The sequence below is a fragment of the Myotis brandtii genome, unplaced genomic scaffold, assembly GCF_000412655.1.
Source record: "Myotis brandtii unplaced genomic scaffold, ASM41265v1 scaffold373, whole genome shotgun sequence".
In the NCBI taxonomy this organism is placed as follows: domain Eukaryota; kingdom Metazoa; phylum Chordata; class Mammalia; order Chiroptera; family Vespertilionidae; genus Myotis; species Myotis brandtii.
The window spans coordinates 418,751-430,735 of record NW_005364339.1 but is presented as its reverse complement, the minus strand read 5'-3'; the positions used below and the strand labels follow the sequence as shown (position 1 = coordinate 430,735).

The 11,985-nt window shown below is 39.5% G+C and overlaps 1 protein-coding gene across 1 annotated transcript in view; it reads right to left on the bottom strand.

The window, feature by feature from the left end:
- LOC102260640 (phospholipid scramblase 1) overlaps positions 1–10,873 on the bottom strand; it is a 112,699-nt gene extending 101,826 nt beyond the window's left edge. Inside the window, exons 1-2 of the mRNA XM_005872264.2 lie at positions 10,731–10,873; positions 8,419–8,442 (exon numbers count right to left, since the gene is read on the bottom strand). Of these exons, the coding sequence (XP_005872326.1) occupies positions 8,419–8,431 (13 nt within the window). The 5' untranslated portion in view covers positions 8,432–8,442; positions 10,731–10,873. The remainder of the gene's footprint in view (positions 1–8,418; positions 8,443–10,730) is intronic.
- Between the last annotated feature and the right edge of the window lie 1,112 nt (positions 10,874–11,985).

The following is an 11,985-nucleotide window of genomic DNA, read 5'->3' as shown; positions in this document are numbered from 1 at the left end:
TTCCTTCCTCTTGAATTTTTTGGAATAGTCTGAGGAGGATAGGTTTTAATTTCTCCTTGAATGTTTGGTAAAACTCCCCTGAGAAGCCGTCTGGCCCTGGGCTTTTGTTTGCTGGAAGCTTTTAATGACTGCCTCAATTTCTTCCATAGTTATTGGCCCCTTTAGATTTGTAGATTCTTCCTGATTGAGTTTTGGAAGGTTTTATTTATCTAGGAATATATCCATTTCCTCCAGGTTGTCTAATTTGTTGGAGTAGAGTTGTTCATAGTATTTTTTAATAATCCGTTGTATTTCTGTGGGGTCTGTTGTTATTTCACCTCTATCATTTCTGATTTTGTTTATTTGGGTCCTCTCTCTTTGTTTCTTGGTCAGCCTGGCTAGAGGTTCATCAATCTTGTTTATCCTTTCAAAGAACCAGATCTTGGTTTCCTTGATTTTATGTATTGGTTTTTTGGTCTCTATGTCATTTATTTCTGCTCTAATCTTTATTATCTCCTTCCTTCTGCTCACGCTGGGCTTTTCTTGTTGCTCTCTTTCTAATTCTTTGAGATGTAGAGTTTGATGATTTACTACCATTTTTTCTTGTTTTTTGAGATAGGCCTGTAGAGCTATAAACTTCCCTCTCAGGACTGCTTTCATTGTGTCCCATAGGTTTTGGATTGTTGTGTTTTCATTGTCATTAATTTACAGGATGTTTTTAATTTCTTCTTTGATCTCATTGGTAACCAATCAATATTTAATATCATGCTATTCAACTTCCAAGTGTTTGAGTGTTTTGGGTTGTTTTTATTGTAGTTTATTTCTAATATTATGCCATTGTGGTCTGAAAAGATGCTTGGTATGATTTCAATCTTCTTGTATTTGGGGAGACTTTGCTTGTGACCCAGTATGTGGTCTCTTTGTGAAAATGTCCCATGTGCACTTGAGAAGGTATATTCCGTGGCTTTGGGGTGAAATGTTCTGAAGATGTCAATTAAGTCCATCTGATCTAATGAGTCATTTAGGACTGCTGTTTCTTTGCTGATTTTTTGAATAGAGGATTTATCCAGTGATGTTAGTGATGTATTTAAGTCCCCTACTATGATTGTATTGCTGTTGATCTCTCCCTTGATATCTTCCAGGAGTTTTTTTTTTTTTATGTATTTGGGTGCTCCTGCATTGGGTGCATATATGTTTATCAGGGTTATATCATCTTGTATGGATCCCTTTAGTATTATGAAGTGGCCTTCACTTTGAGGTGTATTTTGTCTGATATAAGTATTGCTACCCCAGCTTTTTTTTCATTTCCATTTGCCTGAAAGATATTTTTCCATCCCTTCACTTTCAGTTTGTGTGAGTCCCCTTTTCTGAGGTGGTTCTCTTTTAGACAGCAAATATATGGGTCATGTTTTTTTTAATATATTATTTTTAATTGATTGTTTACAGAGAGGAAGGGAGGGGGATAGAGTTAGAAACATCGATGAGAGCAAAACATTGATCAGCTGCCTCCTGCACACCCCCCACTGGAGATTTGCCCGCAACGAAGGTACATGCCCTTTACTGGAATTGAACCTGGGACCCTTCAGTCCTCAGGCTGATGCTCTATGCACCGAGCCAAACCAGTTAGGGCTGGGTCATGTTTTTTTTATCCATTCAGCCACTCGATGTCTTTTGATTGGAGCATTTAGTCCATTTACGTTTACAGTTATTATTGAAAGGTACTTGTTTGTAGCCATTTTTATTTTTTTGTGCCTGTTTTCTTTCTTAGCTTTTTATTTCTTCTTTTACACTAGTTTCTTTAGCATTTCTTGCATTGCTGGCTTGGTGGTGATAAACTACCTTAGCCTTTTTTTGTCTGTGGAGCTTCTTATTTCCCCTTCAATTTTGAATGATAGCCTTGCTGGATAGAGTATTCTTGGATTCAGTCCCTTGCTTTGCATCACTTTGTAAATTTCCATCCATTCTTTTCTGGCCTGATGTGTTTCTTTCGCCCGGAGTCCTCTGCCTTTCCCGGCTGCAAACTGTCTCCCTGCTGAATCTCCTCTGCCAATTCGGGCTGGATGTTACTCATTTCAGCTGCTCACCCTATCTGCTCCGGGACAAGGCATGGGACACGTCCATCTATATCGCTGCCATTTTTCCTCCCCTGAGAGAAAATCTTTGATCAGCTGCCTCCTGCATGCCCCTTACTCAAGCCCACAACCAGGGCATGTGCCCTGACCAGGAGTCGAGCTGTGACCTTCTGGTTCATGGGTCGATACTCAACCACTAGGCCACAATGGCTTGGCTAAAGTTGAATCTTGATTGCTGTTGGCTCATTCATGCATGAGGTTGACCCTCAGTCTGGCTGGCTATGTGGATCAAACCTGACTAGATAGTATAAGCTGCTGTGCAGAGGTTGATCATGTGAAGCCAAATTTGCCTCTGCCTGGTGTGGTGCCTGCTGAGGCCTACCTTTAGGTGTGCCACTTATGGAGCTAATTGGATCCTGCTCTGATGTTTTCTGAAGCTAGTCACTTGGTGTGTTGGTTCTGGGCCCTCTGAAGACTCTGCTGCAGGTCAATGTTTGACACTGCCTGTGACTGGCCCTGAACAACCTGTTTGGAGTAAATAGAGATCCACAGTTTCTGGCTGCCTCTGCTGGACCCAGCAAAAGTTCCAGGGTATACCAAAGTTAGCTTCCACCCACTGGGTACCCACAGACCTTTGTGGTGGGACAGGGTTTCAGGGAGTCATCAGGGAGAGGTCAGCAGAGATTATTAGGCCAAAACAGATTTGGCCAAGTGAAATGAGTGCTTTGCACCTGCACTAGTTTGGATTATGAGGGAAAAGTTTCCCCCATCCTAGAGCCACAGAACTCAGTCTGTTCTGGATTCTGCCTGGATGTCTCAGAAAGTTTGAGCTCAATAGGTAGGACTACTGGGAGTTGAAACAGTGGAGCTAGTGGATTTCTCATGAGGGGGTTGCACTAATCAGACTCATGGGAAGGTGGGGGGAATGGTCCTCATTCAGAGCCATACAACTCAGTCTCTGACACCTCCTGACTCTACCCAGACCTCTACATCTGGGCCCAGGCAGCTGACTCCTCAGCAGGGCACAAGCTTCATAGGGTGGGGCTATAGGAGTCCAGTGGGTAGAGTTATTGCATTCTCCCAGGCTAATGGAGATGGCATCTGTCCTGTGGGAAAGAGACTCAACACATGGACCCTTGTGGCTGTCCCTTCAGCTCTCACCCTGGACCCACACTATCCAGGCTCTCCTCACAGGACTCTTGTCTGCTCTGAGCCACCCTCCTCCCTCCACTGAAGCCTAGGGTGAGTGGCTGCCAAGTAGATTTTGTGTGCTGGCCCTTTAGGAGGGTGCCTAGCAGACTCCCATCTCTCCCTGGAGGACCGAGTCCCTGCTGATTTTCACAGCCAGATGTTATGTGGGCTCCTCTTTATAGCTCTGATGCTCTGGGCTGGTGATCTTGGCATGGGGCTGAGACTTTCATGTTCCTCAGGAGGGACCTCTTCAGCCAAGATATCCATCTGGATTCTTAGCTGCCACCCTGTGGGTGTGGGGCCAGCCCCTTTCAGGTCTCCATCCTTCCTACCAGTCTCAATGTGGCTTCTCTAAATCCTTTATAAGAACTCTGTTCAGCTAGTCTTCAATCAAGGTAATTGTTCTATATTTTAGTTATAATTTTAGTTTGGTCCTAGGAGGAAATGAGTGTAACTTCTATTTACTCTGCTGCCATCTTGGATCTCTGTAGATAATTATTTTGCAGTATAACCCTGTTTCAAGCAAATTCCTTTTTTGATAAACTGAGACAGCTGAGTTACTGGGGTTGAATTTCTAGTTTTCAACTATGCCTGATGAGTATTCACTTCTATACTTCAATTTTTTTCGTATTAGAAAAAAAAATTTAAAACCACAAATAGACTGTGAAGAAAGAGATAAATGTAATTAGTTAGATGTGTGGATGGTAATGGGAGAATTATAGATGATTTTAAAGATATCTATAATCATTTTTATAAATTATATTTAAAATATTTGAATTAATGCATATATATCTGTATTAAATATCCTTTTCATGCTTACTCTAGAACTACCCTAATAAAGTTGAACAAAGTAACTATTTGACTGATTTTGACCTATAAAAATCATAACTATGCCTTAAATAATCCCAATATATGTACAAATGGTTCAACATCCCACTTCTTCATATTTGTGTTTCTCTAATTATTCTAAGTACCAGAGGCCTGATGCACGAAATTCATGCAAGGGGCTCGGCCCTCGCAGCTCCTGCTGACTTGGCTGGTCCTCCCAGCCCCGGCTTCTTCTGAAAGGTCATCTGGATGGTTGTTCTGCTATTCAGTCTAATTAGCATATTAGCTCTTTATTATATAGGATTCATCCCAGCCTGACAATAAGTATTTACTGAGCATCTCCTGTCTCACCCCTGAGTTAGGCTCTAGGGCTACACTGGCTCTGTCTTCATGGAACATAAAGTCTAGTAGACTCTCCACTTTTATTATGTCCTCCTCTCTTTCCTATGACTTACTAACTGTAAATTCAAAAGTTTCTTTTTGAATCATGGGGACATGGCATCAATGCAGAAGAAAATTTTGGCTTAACTTTCAATCTGACACCTCCCCTGTATGCTTCTCTTTCATGAGCCTTTTAAGATCACTCAATACGTGGTTTCAGCAGGAAGGCTGGACTGTGGGCCCACTCTCTCCTCCATTCAATTGCTTCATAATAAGTTCAGCAGAATGGAGTCCATGGAGACTGCAAATTCAGGCAACAGAGCTACTTCCATCAGGGCTTTTCCCTGGATAGACACACCAAATTGTCACAGATTTCTGAAATATTGCAAGCTATTTCCTCCCTACCATTCCTTTCTGTTTCTCAGTGTCACATGAGTGGCCTAGCTCCTAGTTCTCTGGCTCTCAAGGTTCAGCCCAGAGCCACCACTCTCAGCCTGAGTTGGAGATGACAGGATCAGACTCAACAGATCTCAAGACAACACACTGCAAATCTGACTTAAAGCCCTACCTTTAAATGATATGTCACACTTCAGGACTCTTAAAAAAGACTATTGTTTCAACAACTATAAACACACACACATTTGGAACTGACAGATTCAAAAGATTAGAAACTCTTAATCTCTAGTTTTGGTACTAGAGTAATGATCCTGGTTTTAGTAAGTTTGGGGAAAATTCATACAAAGAGAAAATATGTGAATGAACATATGAATTATGAATGGATTTCTGCATTTGTGATATGGAAGTTAAAATAAATTACAAAAATCATAGGACTATCACATTGTTTTAAAAGTATTTTACTTTTACATATATTTACATATATACATATATTTTATTTCTATTTTTACACACATATACATACAGGTACAATTGTTTCAATGAACCTGGAGAGTTAAAAAGTGATTATGACCATGGCTTAATATATCATTGTTAAGTGATTTGAAGCATCCTAATGTTTGTAGCAAACAAAACATACTTGCTTAATATTGCATAAATTTACATTTAAAAAAATTTGAGTTTTGTAAACAAAATTAAGTCAATATGGCAGTCATTAAAAGATAATGATGAAACTTCATAAGCGATAGTTGAGAGATTTTTGGTCCTGAGAGTATCTAAAAAAAATAGTGAGCTGTTGTTGTAGTGAGAAATAAACATCATCTTGGATACATTAATAAAGATAAAAGGGAGAAGAAAGGTCATTTCAGAAAAACATTTTGTGTGTGTGTGTGTGGTAAGAACTTTTTTTATAGAAGTTAGGTTTACAACAAAATTAAGAGGGGGAGTACAAAGCTTTCCCAAATGTCCCATTTCTACATCACTCAAAAGAATGGTACATTTTTTTCCAATGATGTACCTATATTGATACAACATCATAATCAACCAAAGTTCCTTGTTTACCTTAAGGATTACTATTGGTGTTGAACATTGTATAGGTATGGACAAATGTATCATGACATATAATCATTATTATAATATTATAAAGAGTATTTTAACTATCCTAAAAATCCTCTGTGCTCTGCTAAGTCATTCTTCTTGCAAGATCCACCTTTGGTATACACTGATCTTTTTTACTGCCCAGAACGGCAGATAGTTGGAATCATACAGTATACAGCCTTTTCAGATGGGCTTCTTTCAGTTACTAATATGCATTTAAAATTTATCCATGTAATGTCATGGAGAAATTTTGATGGCATGATAACTCATTTCTTTTATAACACTAAAGAATATTCCATTGTCTGGATGTACAGAGTGTATTTATCCATCCACCTATTGAAGAAAATCATGTTTGCTTTTAAATAAGATAAAGCAACTATAAACACTGAGGAACAGGTTTTTATGTGGACTAATTTTCAACTCCTTTGGGTAAATATTTTATAGTAAGAATATGTTTAGCTTTGTAAGAAACTGCTGAATTCTTTTTCCATAGTGGCTTCACTATTTTGCATTAACTCCAGTAATATATGAGAGTTCCTGTTGCTCCTCATCCTCACCAGCATTTGGCATTGTCAGTGTTCTGAATTTTGGCCATCCTAATAAGTATGTAGTGGTATCTCATTTTTTGTTTTTTTGTTTTTTGTTTTTTATTTTCCTGGTGACATGGGATGTGGAGTATCTTTACATGTTTATTTCCCATCTGTATATCTTCTTTGGTGAGGTGTCAAGTTCTTTGTACTATTTTTAATGGGCATTTTGTTTTCTTTTTTTTTTTTTAATATATTTTATTGATTTTTTACAGAAAGGAAGGGAGAGAGATAGAGAGTTAGAAACATCAATGAGAGAGAAACATCGATCAGCCGCCTCCTGCATATCTCCTACTGGGGATGTGCCCGCAACCAAGGTACATGCCCTTGACTGGAATCGAACCCGGGACCCTTCAGTCCGCAGGCCGACGCTCTATCCCCTGAGCCAAACCGGTTTCGGCAGGGCATTTTGTTTTCTTGTAGAGTTTAAGAGTTCTTTGTATATTCTGGATAACAATTCTTTATCAGATATGTCTTTTTCAAATATTTCCTCCAAGTCTGTGGCTTGTATTCTAATTCACTTGATAATGTCTTTTGTAGAGCAAAAGTTTTTAATTTTAATGAAGTCCAGCTTATCAATCATTTTCTTCATGAGTTGTGTTTTTGTGTGTGTTCTATCTAAAAAGGCATCACCATACCCACAATCATCTAGACCAGCGATTTTCAACCAGTGTGCTCTAGCAGGCACATTGGTGTGCTGCAAGAATTTTGAAAACATGAAATACATGACTATTTAGTCAGGGCACTGATCTCTTTTCCCTTAGATTGTTAAATAAAAAATGACAACCAACACCACAATAGCTGTCCAGTGTGAATTAATCAATATTATATCTATTTTTTGTCAGTTCAGTAAAAAGTATACTTTTTGGTGTGCAGTAGAATTTTAGTAATTAGTTTATGTGTGCCGTGAGATGAAAAAGGTTGAAAATTGCTGATCTAGACTTTCTTCTATGTCATCTCTAAGGGTTTTAGTTTCACATTTTACATTTAGGTCTGTAATTAATTTTGACTTGATTATTGTGACGGGTGTAAGGTTTGTATCTAGGTTCTTTTTTTTTTTTTTTGCATGTGGATGTCTAGTTGTTCCAGCACATTTGTTGAAGGACTATCTTTGCTCCATTGTATTGCCTTTGCCCCTTTGCCAAAGATCAGTTGACAATATTTATGGTGTCTAATTATGGGCTCTCTATTTTGTTCCATTGATTTATTCATCTATTCTTTCACCAATACCACACTGTTCTGATCACTGTAGATGTATAAGTACATCTTATTGTTAGGTTAGCAACAGTTCTTTAACACTGTTTTTCTCAGGCTTATGTCCTTGATAATTTTTCCTAATATGTATTGTTTTTCTCTTTAGAACATTAATATTTTAAAAAGAGGCCTTATATTTCATGCTGATAAATATTTATTTAACTTAGAATTTTCTTGATAGAAAAAAATCCAGAGCATAATGATTGGTATTTATTGAAACCTATACACTTATGTATGTTTTGAAATATGTATCAGGAGATCTGAGAATTTTATTACAATGAACTGACACATCAAATTTATTATCTGTTAATTAGTGTGATTTGAATAATCTTTAAAATGCACTAGAAAAGGAAAAAAACAATCTGGATGAAATATGGTATATATTATATATTTTCCAATAAGTCTGGCATTTATTAGGTTTCTCTAAGATTTTTATTGTTTATTTTTTAAAGGCAAAAGTAGCTGTAGTGGATATTTGTGTATATCTTCTAAAATACTGAACTAGGTATTGGATTCTGGAGCGCAAGCAACACAAAGCAAATTATATCTTTTCAAAAACTAAATAAAGCATATGACAACCTGTTAACAACAGAATTAACAAATAGGGAGGGAAATAAACAAAGCAAATGACTTACTTTGGTCATCCATGATTTAGAGTTCTGAAAAAGAAGATCTACTATTAATACATTATCTACAAATTTATAGGTCAAATGGGACTGTTGAAACAAGATACTCTGAAACTACATAGTCACACACATGGTATATTTCTCTTTATTTATCTTATCTATACATATCTGGCCATTTAAATCCTTTTGGCTTAACCCATTCTCATTGCTAAGTTTTTTAGTAGAATTTTAGAATTGTTGGTCAGCCCAGGATGGTGAAAATTTTCTAAAAACCTGGCAGGAGAGGGCCCAATGAGGCAAAAAGCAATGAAGAAACACTTTGAGTGTTAAGACCCACATGGTAACTAAGTTAAAAATTAGTGTCTTCACAACTTACACAACCTAAGGAGAGCATATGATTCTAGCCCCTAGCCTCGGGATCCAGGCGTAGTCCACCATGAGAGGGAGAAAGGTTAGCTATCAGATCACTACTGCAAACACCTCTGGAAATTCTAGGTCATGTGGATGGTAAATTTGTGTAGACCTGATCCCCTGTTCTGCGCATCCACCATGCTTTTAGGTAGGAAACCTACTCTCAGTTGTTGTAGGAGTTATAGCACCATGACCATCCAATGGAAACTTTGTGTTGCCTATTTCTACAGAAAACAAAAAAATAACCAAACAGAACATTGTACTCAGTATTTCTGCCTTCCAGTGCCTTGATCCTGTCCTAGCCTTTCCGTAGTGGGAAAGACTACTTTTCCTATCTCTCCACTTTAAAACCAACCCCTATTTGCCTAATTACAATGAACACAGATGACACCGTCTGTTCCTAGTGTGATTTATCTTGTACCAATTCACTAATATTAATTAGTCCTACCCCTTTTCAGATCCTGTCCTGCCCTGACTGCCCTTTACTAACTCTTTCTATTGGCTCATCATAAGTGGTAAATAAAAGTCAATGATTCTCTTCATATGCTTAAGTGAATTCTGTCGTTCCCAGGAAGAAACCACTTCCCTCATCTCCATTTCAAAATTATTAACATGCAAGGCCCTATACTTAAGCATGGAACAAAGTGGTGGAGATGGAAAATGAACAAAATTAAATATATTATCAACACTCTAAGTGCTATAAATAAGTACAATGCTGCTATAATAGAGTTATGGGGGCACTGGGTTAGGTAGTGGGGATGTGTGTGTCAAGGAAGAGAGATCCCAGAGCTGAAGGAAGTGTGTGTGAAGAGTGGGTAGGCTGTGGCATTACAGACAGAGGTAACTGCATAGGTAGAAGTCCTGAGGCTGAGGGAGCTTGTCTCATTCAAGAAAAGGAAATTTCTGTGAGTTACGGACTAGGAGGGAGAGGTCATTAGACTTGAGGATGGAGTTCTCACACATTCACTGTCTCCAGCTGCACTTTACACTCTGAAAGGCCAGAGCATAGCCAGTCCAAGGCAAAGCACTTAATTTGTGCTTGTTGACTCAACAGGGTGTGTACTGTATTAGTTCATTCCTTTCAGTCAGAAAGAACAGCTGCCTTACAGATTTGAAGGCTGCTTAATTTCCTATGACCTAGCTATTTCAAATGCCACTTTTCTACCTAAGTGCAAAAGTCCACTCATTTTACAAGCAGCCTTGTGTTAGTTCAGCCTTCAAACTCCTCCAATCGTCAGGGTAGTATTAAGAGGAACTTATGCTGTTACAAAAATTCAAGGGAGAAAAAGTGATCCCAAATCGTCTGACACTTGACACTAAGTAAGTGACACTTTGCACAGTACTAATCATGTTCCGGATCTTTCTAAACTAGGAGAAACAATAGTTTCCTGCCTGTTCCTGGAACTGGGAAGTTACCATGCCAGAATTCCAGGAATAAGTAAATGTATAAATAAAACCCCAGGGAACCAGATAGTAAGCATGGAGAAGCTGAACTTAGTCAAATATTCAAACAATAAGAACTGATTTTCACTGAGTACTTTCTGCAGTGCCAGATCCTGCCCTAACAAAGTTCACTAATTCACGTCCTACTCTAACTCTTGTAAATCTTAATAGTTGTACAATTTCCAGAATGAGGTAAGGAAGGACGGTCTTTGAAGAAACTGGCTGGAAGTCCCCATATTAAGTAGTACAGGCAGGATTCAGGCAGACAGGGGAACTCCTGAGAGAATGGTCTTGGCCTCTACAAACCGCCTCTATCTTTCCCATGCTGATTTTCCAGGGTGTCTGGCATAGTTCCACCCACACTCCTATTTAGTGTTTACTGTTAAACGACAGCTAGCAGGCTCTATTACTCGTTCCTTCCAACTTCCCCAATGGGCTGGCAGATCCCCCTGGGCCCAGGTTCTTGCCTTGATTCAAGGTGCTCTCAGGGCTGTGAAGACGCCTGGCCAGCGGATTCAGCCGGAGATCCTAGAGCACCACGTGGGCAGCAGGGGCCCTTGCTGAGCCCTGGCTCCACTTCTTGGCGGCTTTCTGCTTCCCGCGGCCGTTTGGGCCCCGCCTGCCGCGTTCTTGGACTGCCGGGTCGGGTCGGTCGGGTCGCCGGGTGGAAGTTGGGCCTCCAGGGGCCTGGCGCCAGCTGTCCTCCTATGGTTCCAGTGGCTGCTGGAGGGGGAGCTGCAGGGAGACCATCGCTCGCCCTCCTCTTGCTCTCTGGACCGACTCCATCGACAATGCTCTGCGGCTCAGCTCAGCGAGGGCACTGGGACGTCCACACCCGCTGGAACTGGGGTCATTCCCCAGAGGTGGCTGCCCGGGGTGGTGGGCCTAGGCCCTAGAGGACCTTCCTTGGCTCTGGCTTATCCTCTGTCCCTTGGCTGCTTTCAAAGCTGGGAAGCTGGCGGTGCTCTGAGTATGAGTGAGGACTGGTCAAGCTTGTTTTTTCTTTAAGGCCTTTTATCATTGCTCATGCTTTGTTCCTCTTTCTTTCTGTCAAATGACGTTTTATCTTGTGAAACAAAGCGACTAGGTGGTGCATAGAATATTTACCTTTCTATACATACTTGATACATTGAACTGTTCATTGATTTTTCTTTAATTTTTTTTTATTTACAAAAGTAACACAGGATCTTCCAAATAATAAGGCCTAATATGGAGAAAAAAGTGAAATTATCCTCTTCCTTCTCACTATTCTTGCCATTACACTGTAAACCATGATTAACAGAGATTTGAAGATTTAATTGAGAGAGAGGTAGGTGGGACTGGAGAAGAGAGTTAGAAGGAAGAAGAGGAATACAGAGAGAAACAGAAAATCAGATGGAAAAAGGAGGGAAGAAAACCAAGCCACTTTGGTTGTAATGCTCTCATCACTTTCATCCTTCTCACCCACTCATCTCTGTGACATTGTGAAAGTTACCTGACAGTATCTATGTAGGTAAGGTGAGGGTAGTAATAGCATCCACATCATAGGATTTTTATGAGAATTAAGGAGATAAAATATATAAAGATTATAGAATGGGTGCCTGCCACAGAATAAGCACTCAGTAAATGTTATTATACTGTCAAAAAGTTTAAAAGTAACAGAAGTAAAATCAATGATTCACTGAAGTAGTAATTAGTGAAATTTTATTGTGCAGACACCAAAAAGATGATTTCCAAACTGGG